The sequence below is a fragment of the Phalacrocorax carbo genome, chromosome 1, assembly GCF_963921805.1.
Source record: "Phalacrocorax carbo chromosome 1, bPhaCar2.1, whole genome shotgun sequence".
Lineage (NCBI taxonomy): Eukaryota > Metazoa > Chordata > Aves > Suliformes > Phalacrocoracidae > Phalacrocorax > Phalacrocorax carbo.
Genome location: NC_087513.1, coordinates 124,381,540 through 124,400,550, shown reverse-complemented (window position 1 = coordinate 124,400,550; position 19,011 = coordinate 124,381,540). Strand labels below are relative to the sequence as shown.

Sequence of the window (19,011 nt, the reverse complement as noted above, 5' to 3'; positions counted from 1 at the left end):
AATCCATACAAGTGTTTGAATATCTCACACAAGAGAAGACGGTCATTCACACACTATGCTATTTATTACTTCCTTTTTAATGTAAGGTTTAAGATTAGGCAATTCAATACTTAAGTGTAAACAGTAATTAATGTCCTTGTGATTTTTCAGCACAGAAGCAGTAATTGTGTTGTTTAAGTAAGAAATCCCCAGCCAGAAGAAGGGACAAAAAACAGAACAAACATCCTCTCCTTTAATTACAGCACAGATAAAGTGCTCTTCAGAAAATAAAATGTTGTGCTCTTGGACACACCCTGCAGTTCAGAAACCACAGTATCTACAGGCCTACTTATAAAATAACAGGACATTTAACTGAGCAGGAATGAATAATGTAGCTATATAAATAACACAAACACAGATTTGTAATATTCAGCTTATTTTATTGGGAGGGGCATTTCTTTTTTCTGCTAAATGTCTTCTCTTAAAATGATTTACAAATTTTCACTTCTAGAGAACATAGTTTCTGATAAATTTTCAAATGTGTTTACAAATTGTATTGTTACTCTGCATGTAAAGAAGAAATGCATAACACCACCATGCAGTCAGGGAGTTTTGTAAACCTAAATGCAAACATTAGATTACAAACCTTCAATAGGAGCAATACTAGAATCATATTTCAGAAACCAGTATGACATGTCATTGAACTTGCAGGTTTTACCATTACAAACAATGAACTCTTGTAATGCTGAATAACCAGTGGTTTTTTTATGAGAATGGTATATGAACAGATGAAAATTTTGCCATCAGGCATGCAAATTAGACAGCCATAACCGGCTACTAACAATACCTTAAAATGAATTAATTTAATTTCATTTCATTTTTTTAAACAATTATCTTTTGTAAAGCTCTGAAGTTCACACCCAAAGATAAAACCTTTGTGCCAACAGAAATCTTTCCAAAACAACAGAAACTGATTTGTCAAAAAAAACCCAAACCCTTTTACAACTATTAAAAGCAGTTTGTTTACTTTTGATGAAGGTCTGCAGAACTTTGTGAGTTAGACTCCACCACAAGGCTGTCATGTAAATAAACTTTGTCACCCTAGCAATCAACAATTATCACATGATTGCAACACATAACAGCAATTCCACATAATAATGCCAAAATGGCTTAGAGAGACTTTGCAATATGATACTGAAATGTTTAAAATATAACAAAAATACTTACTCTGTTAAAAAATCCATTTATTTTCTTAAATATAAACACAAAGTTGAAAAACCACAAACCACCAACAACTAACAATAACTAGTATCTAAAGTTCCAATCAAATTGTCAGATTTGGTAATTTTTGGAACATGGGGCTATGTGTCAATATTATGTCTTTCCAAGAAAGTTGGAACGGAAGAAAATCTGAGGTCAAGTCTACACTCGTGGTGTTTTACTAATAGCATTTATATCACCATCCCAATTTTGATAATGCAATCATGTCAAAACCCCTGCAGAGCTGTCTGTCTCTGAGAGCAAAATGCACCTTAACAGAAAGACATTTTATTAGCAAATGGCATCCTATATTGATGTATGTTTCCTTGTATTCTTGGTTTATACTTTTCAACTGCCTTTATAAGACAGTCATACTCCTGTGGGAATATGATGCCAAGCTTCCATAATTCAATTTAAGCATATTCTCTTTTATCCATTCAAAATTCCAGCAGGTCATGCTTTTCATCCTGTAACCTGGTGTTTCTTAAACCAGTCTTCAAATCTTCAGGCATTGCTTTGTAAGTCAAGGAGCTTAATAGATGAGAGGAATTTTTTTCACGTTCTTTTGCAACTGAGTGACAGCCTTTTGTAAAATGTCAGTCTTCAACATTTAGCAGTGTAACAGAAAATAAGAAAACTAGGAGGAACCTAAACAAATGCCTGTAACAAAGTAACGTTTCTGGGCCTGTGCAGAAAATCAGGTTTTGGAACAGACATGATGCAATCTAAGCTGGCCAGGAAAGATGAGAGAATTTTGTTTGCAGAAGGCCCTATTTTCATAAAATTATGAATTTCATAATTCATAAAATTACAAAATTATTATTTTAATGACTCTGGGCAGCAAACAGGAAACAACATGATATAAAGAAAGGGACTACTAGGATTGACGAAAATATACCAGCTGAAATCCTCAACATGCTTCTTGGTTATAGCAGGCAGCTAAGTGTTCACAGAATCACAGACTGGTAGGGTTTGGAAGGGACCTCTGGAGATCATCTCGTCCAACCCCCCTGCTTGAGCAGGGACACCCAGAGCAGGGAGCATAGTGTAAAAGAACAAGCCCCCTTAGAAAGAAGAGGTTTTATCTATGTTTAATTAGCGTGAATCTAGACCCTTTTTTTTTTTTTTGATCAAGCATTGTTTGATGTTTTAATATTTAACCTAAACTTAGGGACAGGATATCATGGTCATTTAATCAAGGACAAACATTCCTTTTGGAAGAAAATAAACGAGAGTTAGCAAGAGAAAATGGCCTTGAATTGTTCTTAGGTGACATGCAACCATATGTATGGATAAAAAAATGTTAGAGTGCTTCATCTGTAAAGACCACCAAGGACCCCCGAAGAGAGGAAGGCATGTGCAGAAGGATCTGAAGCGGAGCCAAGAGGAGTGACTTAATGCCATTATGCAACCTATGTAGATTAGAATGCATATGTATTAGATAGGCAGAATATATATTAGATTATTGTATAAATATAATGAGGTAGTTGGCTTCGGTGTGCTTGATTTGTGGAAAACAACCAAGCACCCAGGTTTGTGCAACCCTGAAATAAATTAGCAATATCTCTGTGGAGTGTGTGATTATTGACGCATTGCACACCGGGCAACGAATACACTTTTTGGACAACAACAGGACTGTGTCCAGGCGGGTTTTAAATATTTCCAGAGAAGGAGACTCCATGATATCTCCAGGCAGCCTGTTCCACTGCTCTAGCACCCTCAAAGGAAAGAAGATTTTCCTCATATTTAGGTGGAACTCCTGTGCTCCAACTTGTGCCCATTGCCCCTTGTCCTGTCGTTGGGCACCAATAAAAAGAGTCTGGACCCATCCTCTTGATGTCCACCCTTCAGATATTTATAAGCATCCCCCCTCATCTTCTCTTCTCCAGGCGAGACAAAACCCAAGTGTCTCAGCCTTTCCTCATAAGACACATGCTCCAGTCCCTTGGTCATCTTCATAGCTCTCTGCTGGACTCTCTCCAGTAATTCCCTGACTTTCTTAAACTGGGGAGATCAGAACTGGATGCAGCACTCCACATGCGGTCTCACTAGGGTGGAGTAGATGGGGAACCTCCCTCACCCTGCTGGCCAGATTTCTTTCAATGCACCCCAGGACACCATTGGCCTTCTTGGCCACAAAGGCACAGTGCTGACTCATGGTCAACTTGCCGTCCACCAGCACTCCGAGCTCCTTCTCAACAGAGCTGCTTTCCAGCAGGTCAGCCCCCAACCTGTACCAGTGCATGGGGTTGTTTCTCCCCAGGGTGCAGGACCTTACACTTGCTTTTGCTGAATTTCATGAGGTTCCCCTCAGCCCAGCTCTCCAGCCTGTCCAGACCTTGCCGGATGGCAGCACAGCCTTCTGGTGTATCAGACACTCCTCCCAGTTCTGTATCACCAGTGAACTTGCTGGGGGTACACTCTGTCCCTTCATCTAGGTAATTGATGAATATGTTGAACGGGACTGGACACAGAAAGGACCCCTGGGCAACACCGCTAATTACAGGCCTCCAACCAGACTCTGCGCCATTGATCACAACCCTCTGAGCTCTGCCATTCAGCCAGTTCTCAATCCACCTCGCTGTCCACTCATCTAACCCACACTTCCTAAGCCTACCTGTGAGGATGTTACGGGAGACAGTGTCAAATGCCTTGCTGAAGTTGACGTAAACAACACCCACTTCTCTCCCCTCATCTACCCAGACAGTCATGCCATCATGGAGGCTATCAGGTTGGTCAAGCATGATCTCCCCTTGGTGAATCCATGTTGACTACTTCTGATAACCTTCTTTTCCTCTGCATGCCTGGAGATGACCTCCAGGATGAACTGCTCCATCACCTTTCCAGGGATGGAGGTGAGGCTGACTGGCCTATAGTTTCTCGGGTCCTCCTTCTTGCCTTTTTTGAAAACTAGTGTGACACTAGTTACCCTCTAGGCCTTGGGCACCTCTCCTGCCCTTCATGATCTTCCAGATATGAAGGAGAGTGGCTTGGCAACAGCATCTGCCATCTCCCTTAGCACTCGCGGGTGCATCCCATCAGGGCCCATAGATCTGTGAGGATCCAGTTTGCCTAAATGATCTCTGACCCAATCCTCCTCAACCAAGGGGAAGTCTTCCTTTCTCCAGATTTCCTCTCTCACCTCTGGGGGCTGGGATGCCTGAGGGACAGCCTTAGCAGTAAAGACTGAAGCAAAGGCAGCATTCAGTAAATCTGCCTTGTCTGCATCCTGCCTCACCAGAGCTCCCACCTCATTCAGCAGCAGGCCCAGTTTCATATAAACTATGTTTAAAGGTCTTTCACATATTCCCCACTTTGCTTTCTAAATTATATTAGTGTAGGAGGGAAATAAAATGAGGAGACAGTGTAGAGACTATGAACATTTATTACAAGATTCTACTGAGAAGCTATAGCTGAAGAAAACTTAAAAGGTAATATTTTGGACAGAGTATAATTTTTTTTATTTATGCTATTTTATGAGTAAACTACGTTAACAGTTCATTTAAAATTCGTATACAACTCCACTGCGTCTCATGAAAATGGGAATGATATCAGATTTGTTATTCTCAAAATAAAAGCTTTATTGAGCAATAAGAACAGTCATGCTTAGGACATTTAGCATCACACAAACAAAACCAGCACATATCAAAGATCAACACCAATATGTACTAAACTTTTTCTTTTTCCCCTTGCAGCTGATGTAAAAGATACTGTGCCATGTTCTCATAGCCTGGTGGCAGGTAGAAAGAATAGAAGGAATCTGGTGTCCAAAGACCTGGAGAGATTCCAAGGTTTCTTTGATGTCAATTTTTGAACGTTTAATGACTTAAAAAACTCAAAATTATGAGCATACTATCTTGTGGTTCCATATGCACTCCTACTTTTACACTTGGTAACTTCTTTCTTTCCTTCTACCCTCTTGCATTGGGGATTTCAATTCTCTCCAGAAAATGTGTCTTCTGTCATCACTATTTTCCCCCTTGTGAACAGGATCAGTCTCTCTGATCAAATGCGGGCAAGCTGCCTAGGATACTCTAATCAAGGCAAATAAACAATAAGACAGCTGTTAACTTTAAGACTTTCGTAGAAAACAAAATTAATGTAAGGTGTTGGGAGGAGATTCTTAAAAATATGTGTAACATCACTTATTTCACATAAGCTCCCAACAGGATGAATAAATTGCTTTCCAAAACTTGCAGTTATAAAAGATGCAGGGAGTGGTCTGTCAGTATTCTTGTGCCAAAAAAATACAGAAATGGAGCAACAAGCATTAATAAGAGCATTACAAGTGATGTTGGAAGATATACTGCTCATGACCACAATGAAGAACTAAAGACAACTGCTTAAAAGAATTCCTTTTTGAATATTTTAATGAAGATTGTGCTAAAGGTAGAGAGCAAATGAATAAAGAAACACAGACTTCAATCTCCAGCTCCAAAAACTGGAGGAGGAAATGCTCCTCCAACTAGCTCAGCAAGACAACTCAAAGTCACTATCACAACACAAAGTAACTATCACTAGTCCTTTCTATTCTAACATACAGCCACAGTGTGCAAACAAAATTTTGGACTCTAACTCCTGACCTAGAAAGCCAAAGAACAGAATGTTTTATATTTACTTTATACTTTTCTTCCTAAAACATGGGAATATTGATGCTGGATTAGATTAAAGAAATATTTGAAAATTTCTGACTATTTTGTTTGAATGCTAAATATTAGTTCCTGTACAATTTCTTCATTTGCATTCAGTCAAAATTAAGTGCTAGATGTACCCATCTCTCCTGCCCAAACCCAGCTTTAAGGAATGTTTTGTATCAGTTTGGCTGATTGTTTTACTTATGATTGTTGTGACATGTTAGTGTAAAACTGACATATTTCTATCAGATTTGAATCTACCTGATATTCCCACTGTCCCCTACGTACACAGGTGCCACTACCTCTTCCAGGGGGTGGGGAAAACAAACCAAAACAAACAGAGGGAGGAATTCTGTGACCTGTAAATAAAGACTGAATATAAAATGAAGCATGCATTAACACACACCTGCTTGAGACACTTTTCTTTCCTCAGCGACGTTTGTCTTTTGTCTCTTCCAGTTCAGGTTCAGCTGGATTTCAAGAAGCTCCTGGTTTCCCAGAAGGTCTGTACCCTTCTTGGTAAATTCATTATTGGCATGCACTTCTGCAGCTTTTATTCCAGGTGTTACTGCAGTTCAATGTCTTTCACCCGGGGCTGTAATTCCACTGTATCATCCAACTCCATCTAACAGCAGAAACGTGCAGTGCACATGGGCATGCACAGGTGTGAAGAACATATGAGGGACAAAGATTTTCTGTTTCCCCTCACTTTTTTGTACAACCCTTGTGGTTTCTCTACCTTTGCTTGTTGTTGATCAATATTTTACCCTCACTGTTGCCTCTACTTTACAATGTTCCAAAAAACCTTTTGGTACTAAAGAAATTGTGTACCTATGCTTCTACAGTTCCTTCTCCTCAAAAGCTTTGAGAAAATAAAGATCTGATTAGCTAGAAGTTTCCCTGGTGATTTATCTGCACACTACAACAGCAAAAGACAGCTACAGAGACATTTCTGAAACATGCTGTATATATATTAAAATAACAGAGAGAAGGGGAGATAGAAGAGAAATGGTGCTGCATGCAAACCTTTGCAAGTTGACTTCTTCAAAAGCTTTATCACTATTACAGTGACAAGGGAATTAGGGGATTGTTGCCAATTAGGGTAACAGTGCTGGCACAGGCACGTGCCGGGGGAGCTCAAGGAGGCAATTCAAACTGACTAGTCTAAACTTAGATTTATACTAACGTTATTTCAAACTGGGTGTGGCATACAAAAGGACGTATTAAAAAAATGTTGAAAGGAAGATTTCCCAGTGCACCCACATTCCGATTAATGTTACAAAACAGGCAATTCAATAGAAGTGGTTCAATCTGAGAAAAAGTATTAAGTTTGTTCAAAACATAAACTATTCATGGATAATTCATCTTCTATGAAGTTAGGCTTGAAAAATTCATTGTATAACTTCACTTCAAGATGTTCTGTAGTCCACGAAATCCATACTCTTTTATCATGCCTGGAATAGTTCATTCTAAAAATCCGATACCTTCAACTTTACTTGGGGACATAGCAAGAAACCCTCAAGAAATTATTTAAAGAGCAACGATCAGTTGGGCATTGATGAGGAATGAACACATTCCAATTAAAAAGTCCTGAAAATATGCATATAAATTTCATAACAAAGTCTTATTATCTATTAGCAGTTGATTGTCAATACAATCGACACACGTGCTCATCAACAGAAGAGTAGTCCTTTCCACGTAAAACAAAGTGAATAAGATCTTCAATGGGTATTGCTTCCACCCTTTCAAAGAAATACACTGCTCACTGTATTGCACCTGAGCTTCTTTGAATGCTTTTGCAATTTATTTCTGATTTTAGTAGGATTTTCTGAAGTTTTTTGAGTTGCTCTTTCAAATGTTATTTTCACTTGACAGTTAACAGTAATTCAAATCTAAATTTCTGGGATACAATTTTATCTATTGTTTCAGACAGATTCCTAATGAACTTGTTGATTGTGTTCAACAGTTACTGTTTACTGCCTCGACAGAAACCTCTATATTTAAGATTGTCTGCTAAATACTGTCAGATTCACAGGAAACATTCAAGCGGAACAAAGTCATGCTTACTTTAAATCCAGTGTGACACATTCAGTTATTATCAATTCACTCATGACAGTTCGCGGGCACATCTTGTGAAAACCTTCAGTGACCTCACACTAACTTCAAAGGCATACGATAGCCCCCTCAGAACAGCACCCTTTCCTCTCCACAACCCCATTTGATATTTTATCTCATTATTCAAATAAGAATAATAACTTGCCAAGCTGTCCAAATATATAACCTTTTATCATATACTCCATTTTTTAAATACTGACCTGTAACAATAGCTGTATGTTCATCTCCACATGATATATGTACAGGCTTGTCATTTTTGAACCAGAACTTGCTAGGAATATCTTCTGCAAATTTGCTTTTTCCAAATGTGAAAACAGCACCTGATTCTAAAACACAAAAATACAATGTCAATTTTAGTGAAAACAAATTTGGCCTCATACATTTTGAAACAGTCATTTCCTATTAATTCAATTGCACTTTTTTTTTTTTAAACGCTGAAGCATTTTCTCCTATTCTGTTTCACAAAGATTACTTCGTTTTCAGGTTCACATTTTAGTCCTTCTGATTCTTCTTAGTCTCCATTAGTTTCCCAATAGAATACGTATTGTTGCTGGTATATTGTGTTTTGAGGACACTGTATTGGGTTTGCGTGGCAACGTTTTGGTAGCAGGGGAACTGCAGGGGTGGCTTCTGTGAGAAGCTCCTAGAAGCTTCACATGTGTCCAACGGAGACAATGCCGCTGGCTCCAAGACAGACCTGCCGCTGGCCGAAGCTGAGGCCATCAGCGACAGCAGTAGCACTTCTGTGATAACGTATTTAAGAATGAGAAAAAACTGCTGCACAACAGCAGCTGGGAGAGAGCCGAGTGAAAATATGTGAGAGAAGCAGCCCTGCAGACACCAAGGTCAGTGAAGAAGGAGAGGGAGGAGGTGCTTCAGGTGCAGGAGCAGAGATTCCCCTGTGACTTGTGGTGAAGACCATGGTGAGGCAGGCTGTCCCTTTGCTGCTCAGAGGTCCGTGATAGAGCACATATCTGCCTGCAGCCCGTGGAGGACCCCATGCCAAAGCAGGTGGATGCACCTGAAGGAGTCTGTGACCCCATGGGAAGCCTGTGATGGAGCAGGTCCTGGCAGGACCTGTGACCCCATAGGGGACCCACGCTGGAGCAGTCTGTTCCTGAAGGACTGCAGTTATGGAAAGGACCCACACTGGAGCAGTTCATGAAGAACTGCAGCCTGTGGAAAGGGCCCATGTTGGAGATGTTTATGGAGGACTGTCTCCCATGGGAGGGACACCAGGCTGGAGCAGGGGAAGAGTGTGAGGAGTCCTCCGCCTGAGGAAGAAGGAGTGCCAGAGACAACATGAAACAACTGACCACAATCCCCATTCCCCATCCCCCTGTGCTGCTGGTGGGGAGGAGGTAGAGAAATCAGGAGTGAAGTCGAGCCCAGGAAGACGGGAGGGGTGGGGGGAAGGTGTTTTAAGATTTGGTTTTATTTCTCATTACCCTACTCTGACTTTTGATTGGCAATAAATTAATTTCCTCAAGTCGAGTCTGTTTTGCCTGTGACAGTAATTGGTGAGTGATGACTCTCTGTCCTTACCTTGACCAACAAGACTTTTGTTGTGTTTTTCTCTCCCTGTCCAGTTGAGGAGGGGAAGTGATAGGCTTGAGATGGGAGTGATGGGAGTCAACAGCTTGGACGGCACCTGGCATCCAGCCAAGGTCAACCAACCACAGATACAATAATTTATTTTAAAGTACACTAATGTACATTATCTCTACCCTCTAAGAAAAACTACTAGGTGCCTAAAAGAAAGAAAAAAGAACCCTGAATAACTGCCCTCCAAAAGTAAAATAAAAAGCTCATCCTGAAAGCACGTCGAGACAAAGAGCTCTCACTTACATTTACAATTGAATTCAAACAGGTTTTCCAAATTGGATTAGAGAGAGAGACACACACTATAAAGAGGTGACAGGCCCCAAACTGACCACTCTTCCTCACCCATCTGAAAAGACACATGTGCTCTAAAAATGCCCCCCTAAAAATCAAAACTCTTAGCCTTCAAAACACAGGTTGGCACAACCATCTTGGATCATAAGGTCATGATCTAAACGACTCAAACAAAAACACCCCCACCAAAAAATCCAGACAGCTCCTCCACCCTTGTAATCTGCCTAGTTTTCTCAACACTTCCTAATTTCAAAAGTGTCAGCACTGTTGTTTTAAAACATAAAACATTAACTATTCATTCACCTTTTAGTCCAGCATGTGGCTTGACACAAAATATATTAATTCTATAGCAAAATAAATTACCTCAAAAGCTAAATAATTTGCCAAAAGCCATGCAGATAACGTGGCAAAGCATAATTAGATCTCCTATTTTAAAATATCAAAACTTGTGCTTTAAGCATAAAATCATTCTTTGGAAGATAAAGCAAACAAAGAAAAAAACCAAACTTTTTATTTGCAAACTTTCTGTTAACATGTAAGCTATAACAGCACAAATACACAGAGTAATATTATATTGCTACCATAAAATTATATGTAATTTGATAGTAACATTATTTAATTGAAAATAAATACACTGAGATGTTTAATTCTCATTCATACACTGCATCCCAACTGCAAACCCCAAAGTTCTCACTTGAACTATAAATTTGATATGTACTTCGAAATTATTCTGTAATGCACAAGTCTCCCATATTTGCAAGTGACATGTTATCCTATGTACCACGTTCCACAAACATGCATACAATTGTATGCCCTACCTCTCTCCATGTGTTTCACCATTTTATTAAAAACAAGCCTTCATGCAGTCAAATTTAAAGAAAGGGTTGAGATTTGCCTCATTTTATGTAGGCACACCTACAACCACAGACATCTTAAAATGCATCTGAAAACATGGTTTCATTTTAAAAATCCAGCCAGCGAGCCATGCTGCTATTTGAGCATGCTTACGGTGATGTCTTTGGCACTCATGCCAATGTGGAGCTCTCTGGTTCGTTTCTTTTTCCTTCGGCAGCATTAATATGAAAAAATATTCATGTATACAAAAAACAAATGTCCTTCATATCTCATTAATTTCTCATCTAAAACCTAAGCCACCAGCTTGGACATTAGGTCCTACCAATTCATAAAATTAAATCTCACAGAACATAAAGGAGATGCTTGCTGTCTGGGCACCGGGCAATTGTTTAAAAGTCACCGTAGGTCAAACCACGGACCAAAACTCATTTACTAAGTTTAAAAACCCGCCTGCTTGACACGGCACCACTATACTACGCCGGTGACGACAGCAAGGCTGACCCCGTCTGATCTCTGACGTCAGCGTACGTATTTCTCCCCGGAGGCCAGCAGCCGGCGGCCCGCCGCCCGGCGCTCCCAGGCCGGAGGGAGCCGGAGGCGGCCGAGAGATGCGGAGCGGGGTGACCCGGGGCCGCGGCCGCACGGCGGGGCTTGGAGGCGGTCGTTGGACCGCCGGTGATGGCGCCCAACGGCGGGCGGGGACCGCCATGGGCGGACGAGGTCTCTCCACCCCGCCCCACCCCGGCCCACCGCCCAGCAAGCTCCGTCTCCTGCGAGAGACCGGCGCCACTCACCGGGCACCGGCAGCTCGTCCTCCTCGGCGGGGTCGGGCTCGGCCATGGCAGCCAACAACCCCCCCGCCTCCCCATGCAGCGGCCTGCCGGAAGTAAACACAGGCCCTGCCACGGGCAACGGCCATAGAGAGCGGCGCTGCGCGGCACAGCGCGGCGCCTCCCGGCCCGCCGCCGGCAGGAGGCCCGGCCCGGGGGTTGGCGGGCGGGACGGGGGAGCGCCCCCTGGCTGCCGGCGGCGGCGCGGGGCGGTCGCCGGGGGCCGAGTGTTCCCTCCCCGCCATTTTAAAGTCCCCCTGGGCTGGCGGCGGTCTGTCCGTGCCTCCCCGTGTGCGGGGGCCCCTAGCCGGCCAGGGCACGCCAGGAGCGGGCTTACGGGTGCTGTACAGAGAAGACTTTCCTCCCTTCTAGGCCCCTTGCGAGTCTCGTCTTCAGCAGAGCTTTGCTTTCCTGACACCGTCCCTACGTGCCTGGGCATGGTTTCTGTGTCCTTCCTTTGTAGCCTGCCCCTGCCTACAGCTCCCGAAGCAGCCAGCTTGCACCGGGGCTCTGCCTTGAGCTCCCTGCTTAGCCAAGCCAGGCTCCTGACACAACTGCTTATGCTGAGTGCTTGGAGGGCAGGGCTGCTCTGCCACGGATGGATGAACAGAACGTAACTCAGAAAATTTGTCACCACTGGGGTTCTCCTGTCCTAAAAGACAAGCTTCCTCTGCTTGATGGTCGCTCTGGTTCACCCAGATGTCCCTGTAAAGTATTCTGATGGGGTGCATGAGAAGACCTTCAATCTTCCACCCAGCCAGGCACACTTAGGTGATGGCAGTTGTGCAGACCCCACTGGAATAAATCTAGGGGCTTGTAGCCTTTTAAACGTATTTAATGTGCAGTCCCAAACTCCCAGTAGAGCTTTTCCCCCAAAAAAATCTACAGTCAGTTATGGATTTCTGTTTTCTTGCTATTCTTCTGTGTTACAGATACGCCAAGTCATCCAAAGTAAAAGGTCTTACTTTCAGGATGATGTACTCTAATACAGGCTGCAGCTGGCAGCCTGGACAACCAATTTAAGCCTTGTTTCATGTAGAGTTTAATCAATACAGTTATTGGTGCATAAGATTGGGTATCCATATAAGTACTCACAAAGAACGGTGGCCACATTTTCAAAAGTGACCAGAAAGTCTTTGTGATTTTTGCCCCTACATGAGGCAGGGATTTCATCTCTCTGAATCCCATCGTCCCTCTGATTGTCCCTTTCTGCCCTAACTGCTTCGCCTATGTCTGGAGCAAGGGGATATCCAGCAAAAGCTGCTCAAAATAAAATCGAACAAAAGTTATTGTACAAAGTGATGCTGGAGATTGTAGTTACCAGATACTGTGGATGCCAAGAATATAAAAGAGTTATGAAGCGATTAGACATTCATAGGAAGAAGGTGTCAGCAACAGGGTTTTGGTTTCTATGACTGTGAGATCCTATCTGAAGGCAACACCTAGTGGGGAGAGATGGGAGTCACCTCACTAAGTGGGACAAATGTATCTCTGCCTGAGATGGCTGACCTGGTAAGGAGGTCTTTGAACAAGGAATGATGGGAGAAGGAAAGAGTTTCGAGCAGTGCCTGCAAGTGGCTGGATGCTGAGCTCCTAGAAGTCGTTGCTGGCCACCACGCAGTGCAGGATGGACTGGAAAGGCTGGTAAAGTGGGCTTTTGGCTTTGGTTTTAGATGACCACTGCATGCAGATGAAGCAGAAGTTGTGTCAGCAGGGGTCCAGTTATGCCACATAGTCCGAGGTGTCCACATAGACATGTACCTACTGGAAGATGCAACTGTGGGTATGGCAGGGTGCAGCAGGTTGAAGAGAGCTGCGGGGGAGGAGCTCCTGCCCCTCTGAGGTGCCCCAGCTGCTGAAGCCCTAGTCTGCAAAAGAGAGGCACAAAGGTCAGGCGCTTCCTCAGGCCAGGAGGCCAGGGGGAGAATGAGCTGTGAAAGGACATTGACCTCCCAAGGTGGTTTTTTCAGGCTGAAAGGAAGCAGCATGGGCACAATTCCTGCACCACCGCACAGCCACTTCTGCATAAATGCTTTTCTTTCGTTTCCCTACGCTGACTGCTGCTTCTCCTCAAGAAAGGAAGTGTAAAGGGTCAGCCTCCTTGACCTTGCCAGCTCAGCAAGCAGAGAGGCCTTACATTCATATTAAATTACTATATCAATATAATTCCTTTCTATTCCTAATCTATTTTTCTCTTACACTACATTATTCTCTCTTCACCAGTGTGTCTCAACCCATGTACTACTATTGGTCCATTTTCAATACCAACCTCTGCAATATAGAAATATGCCAAACCAATTCAACCCTGATTTCAACATTGAAGCATTTTATGGTGTTGAGACGAATGAGTCAGTTTTTTAACATGGTAGCACAATGAGCCCTGGCAGCCTGGGGACAGCTAGCAGGAACTGGGGGTGGCTCCAGGGCTCCATGCTGAGAGATGCTGCTGTCACCCCAAATGTAAGAGAAGAGCACTGCACCAACAGCAGTGCCGACGCTGCTCCGACTCTCCCCCCACTCACCTGGTGCTGCTGTCACTCAAAGGAGCTTATGAAGGAATTGGTCCACCTGGGAACTGGGGTTGGGCAGTCCCTGTCCAGGGGTCACCTGACAAAGGGGTATTGGCACTGTCCCCTCCCTGCAGGGCTGCAGGATAGGACTGGGGGTGTTGGCACCTCAACCACCTTTTCTTTCCCCACCATCTTTTCTCTTGGTGACACTAGTGACACACACTCAGTCCGCAAGGGCTGGGCTTGAAGGCCATGGGAGTCATTTCCCAGAGAAGGGTAACCAAGAGGGGAACTGTGGCCAAACTTTACTCTCTGTGTGCAGTTCTTCTGGCTCTTTCATTCCCATTAATTTCCATTGGGTTCTGCTTCTCCCTGACATTTCCCCTGGCAACTGCTATGTTTTCCAAGTATCTCAGGGTTGGCTTGGCATGAGGGGTCCTGGACAAATCCTACCAAGAGCTATCACCCTGTCTTGCATGGCAGTCTCTCTGGGGAAGTCAAACATCTTTTTTTTTTTCAATATGTTTTAATTATATCAGCCTCACATTGCAATTTCAACATATCTTCATCTCTTATAGATATGCCATCACCTTGATTTATGCAAGTATGCTTCTCCTTATACAGAGGAAGAAATGAGAAAGTAATGGCCATATTTCAAAACCACCTACAGTGCAGGCGGCATAAAATCTTCTCTGAGAATTACATTTGAAGCTAGAAATTTAAATGAAATCACTTTAGTATTTAGCAATTGACCAACATCAGATTATACAGAAAGCAATTTAACGTGAGGAGATGGTATGCAGGCTGCAATATTTATGTTTCTGGGCCTCACTGAGGGCTGTTTAATGCTACTATAGCACAACTGAAAGCTTGATCCAAAAAAAACCCAGCAATATATACATTTTTTGATGTAGCCCTTCTCCATTCTTGTCAGGGCCCTGAGGGCACAAATAAGCCTTAAAGGCCCTGCCCAGCCCAACACCCATGGACCCAGGACCCTCGTTTTGGCTCAGCATGGGGCCATCAGTCCCTGCCCAGGCTGTGCTGGTGCTGGGGAGCCCCCACAGTTGCAGTCCCATCCCCAAGGTAGCCACCCCGCTCATGTTGCACTCTGACAAGTCTTATTTTGCCTTCTTCTGTTGGCACATGCTCCTGAACAAATATTTAACAAACACAAAATTGCTACAAAATGCTGTTGACACAGGTATTATAGGAGGGGCCCGTGCAGAAGAGCACAAACCTCAAGTGGTGCAATGGGCCCTGTGAAAAGTCTCTATCTGTAGAGTGTGATCAGGCCCGGCCCTGGCTGGGGCAACCAAAGTGAAGACTTTTTTTCTTGGTCTTCCCTCGTTTGCACAGCAGCACAGTTGGCTCTCTGCTTCATGCACCTCCATTTCTGTTAACTTTATTTGCGGGACTGAGGGAAGTCTAATGCGAACAGAAGATGCTGTTTAACACGAGGAACTTCTTCAGTACTGCAAAACTAACATCAACCAGCAAGCAGCTGCTGAGACATTTTTGGTAAGCTTATCCTTTAGTTTTGTCTGGCATTCAGTGCTGTTTAGTCAGAAATCTGGAGACAAAAGCAGTTGAATCCTGTGAAAGAGTGTTTCAGAGAAAGGCACCTTTCCGCCCCCCCCGCCTTATTTTTAGAGCCCTTTTGCCTCCTGAGGCAGCAAGCCCAGTGTCTTCAGGAGACTGGAGGATTTTCCCTTTTAATGTTTGTGAAATGCTGTTAATTCTTTCTGTGTGATTTAGTAGCAAAGTCAAGAAGGAATGTTTCTTCTTGAGGTCAGTGTACATTGCAGGTACTATAATCAGTAAATAACTATCTGAATAAAGTACAGGAAATACTTACGCATTTAGACAATTATCAGGGCCAGTATTGGGGGGGAAATTCTCCCCCTGAAGCTGCAAAGTGAATCTCCACCTCAGTATTTTTTTGTCTTTGTATACACTGGAGGCACGCAGGAAAAGCATGATGTGATATGGCATTCAAAGTTAACCAGGTAGACCTGTCTCTGTGACTGGCTTTGCGTTTTTTCTTCAGGTGCAAAGACGTGCCCGTCCGCCATGCCTTCAGAAAAGTACTTGTATGACAGTGTTTCAGTAAGCTGCTTCTCACGCTTGTCACATCTCCAGAATCGAGTTAAAATTAAAGACTTGAAACTTAATTCCACATCTTCATATGTTTTTATGTCAGTGTCAATAAGAATAGCATTAACAGTGTTATGTAACAAATGGTTAGTTCTAGAGAACAATATACGAGAATTTCACATTCACGGGAATCCTAATACGCAATAAGTCATTTTTATTTATCATTTCTACATTACATCAGAGATGATAGAAAAACAAGTTTGGAAAGCAACTGCAGTAAAGCTGGTTTTCCAATAAAGTAATCCAATTTGTTAAGCTCCCCACATAATGTTTGTTATTTTTAGGGTTTTTTTAACATTATATTGTAACGTTGGCATAAGCTATCACCACTGTCTATGAGCATCACAAGTTAAGCACACTAAGGTTGATACTTCAGGATAACCTAATATTTACCAATCTGTGCTAACAGTCCAAAGTAATTGCTATCACTGCTCAGAAGGAATAAGCCAACTGCTTGACCTTGCAATTCTGCCTGTTACATTTTAACTTTGGTATCTTGTCTCATGCTCCTTCTCTGGAATTTATTTGTCTACTTCTGCCTCTCTTTCAGAGGATGTGGACAACAGGGAAGGGAGCACATTTCTTGAAGGTCATAGCAATAAAACAGAGTCATCATGGGAACATAAAGGTCAGGAGCAGACCTCTAGTCCAACTTTCTGCTTGTAGCCTGACAACAGCATGTGAGGTCAGCTATGTCTTTGCTTAGCCATGTCTTGAAAATCTCCAAGGATGGTAATTCCAAATCCTGTCTGGGTAACCAAATTTAGTACTTCACTATCTACCAGTGCAGAAATTAGTGGTGGGTATTTCTCAGTCCACTTCTCAATTGTGCCAAGTGGTAAAACAAGACCCATGAACAGGAGTTTCTGCTTGGCAGGTTGAGATTAGACAATCTCTAACTCCCTGGAAGGAATTGTAGGCTGCAATTAGAAACTCAAAGAGCAGCATCAAAGCTCCTCTGGAAACATTGCAGTGAAGGAGAGTAGAGTGACCAAGCAGCAAAAAATTGCATAGATTTTAAAACAGGACAAGCATTTATTTGTTCCCCAAACTGGATAGAGTAGCAAATTCCTGTTCTGAAAAATAATAACAGTAAAAAAGTCACAGTTATGAAACTAATTTCTTTCAGAATATACACATTGAAGTTAGAGCCTCTCCCTTGAATATCAACTAAGAGCCTTGGTATTCAAGGCTGGATTTCAGTAGCTTGCTTCAGTAGGCTGTTTTACATGCTATGGTAGAAGCTACCTGAGCCAGCCTTTCTTACAATGTCAGGTATATTCTATTCTGCAGCTATTGAATATGGAAGTACAGGAAATAATTTTTCTAGCTCTGTAACACCCACTTCAAATTTAAAAATGGGGCATTTGGATGCATCCTAATGTTTCTAGGTTGTTTACCTCAGGTTGGAAGCAAGCACAGGGACAGAAGGATAACACTTATAGCAAAATATGTAACTTTATTTTACTAATGGTTGTAATGCTGTGAAGATTAGTCTTTATGGCTTGAAAATGCACATTATTATTTTAAATGGTACTACCACAATTATTTATTACTAAAGTCACACATACAGTTTAGATTACATTTAACTTAAGAATCAATTTTCAGAGACACTCTAAGAATATACACAGGCAACATTACTCTAAACTTAGAAAGCAAGAAATCCACTCCTTCATCTGCACAGCGCTACAGAAAAGTCCAGCCCTCCTGTAGTTTGGGGGCCTGTGCAGAGATCGGACCCTGACGGTGCACATTTATAGGAATCTTTGTGGCGCATTGTGCTTAGCTTAGCAGATGAGCCTCTGGCAGCCTGCGTAATCTCTGGAGCACACTGCCCTGACACATGACAGCAAATACTGAGTTCCAGCAATATTAACCTGCAGGGCATATGCATGGGCTACTTCTTCATATATTCTCCGTGTTTCTGCTGCTACACATAATCCTTTTCACTGTGAAAAAAGTCATCTTAGTAATGGCAATGGTATAATGTGTATCTAAAGCACTTTTAAGGTGTCCAGAAGGAAAACACACAGCATTTAGATATATTCAGTTAAGTAAAAAATTCTGCTGCATGATTTAAAAAGTTGTGCAGTTTGTACTGTGATGTCAAACTGACAGTAATAATGTGTGGTACCATTCCTTTAAGAGCTGGTCTCTTCCTCTAGTTTTAGTTGGAAACTATGCCACAGAATTCTCCAGAAAAAATCTTTCCCTCGGATTTAACTAATATAACACCAAAATCTTTAGAAGCTGTAATAGGCCTATCTGCTACCAGGGCTTTTATTCATTGGAATTAACAGAAAAATTAACAGAAATTCTATTTTTTTTTTCTTGAATATTCCTAGATGTGGCACTTGTGAGGTGCTGTAACTGAGCCTGGCCTCAAAGCTGAGCTAAAGGGAAGCCTACTTGGAAATATGAAAGCGGTAGCTGCACTCAGTCCATTGGTTTGGTCTCCATTCCATCAGAGCAGTCTAAAAATGCTGCCTTTAATTCAAAAGGCATGTTTAGCTTGTACCCATCCAAACCTTAGCAAAAGAACAGTGCAGGTTGTGTTATGCTAAGGAGGGATGTGGATACAGTGCCAGAGAAGGGACTAAGCTGCCACTCTCCCTTATTAATCTTAAGCCTGTTGAAACACAGGCTTAGATGTGACTTTCATTAAGACACCTCATCTAAGCTAGCGGAAATTTGATCGTGTAACTTCTGTGGGTGATTATTCATACCCCATTTCATGTGATTCTGTAGTCATAAATCTGTTGGGAGGCCAGAATA

At 42.5% G+C, this 19,011-nt stretch overlaps 2 protein-coding genes across 2 annotated transcripts in view; one reads left to right on the top strand and one right to left on the bottom strand.

Annotated features, from left to right (window-relative positions):
- The window catches only part of RPGR (retinitis pigmentosa GTPase regulator), a 63,114-nt gene extending 54,730 nt beyond the window's left edge, over positions 1-8,384 (bottom strand). Inside the window, exon 1 of the mRNA XM_064473355.1 lies at positions 8,189-8,384. Within this exon, the coding sequence (XP_064329425.1) occupies positions 8,189-8,384 (196 nt within the window). The remainder of the gene's footprint in view (positions 1-8,188) is intronic.
- Positions 8,385-15,364: 6,980 nt separating this feature from the next.
- Positions 15,365-19,011, top strand: part of OTC (ornithine transcarbamylase) — a 31,872-nt gene continuing 28,225 nt past the window's right edge. Inside the window, exon 1 of the mRNA XM_064473342.1 lies at positions 15,365-15,600. Within this exon, the coding sequence (XP_064329412.1) occupies positions 15,524-15,600 (77 nt within the window). The 5' untranslated portion in view covers positions 15,365-15,523. The remainder of the gene's footprint in view (positions 15,601-19,011) is intronic.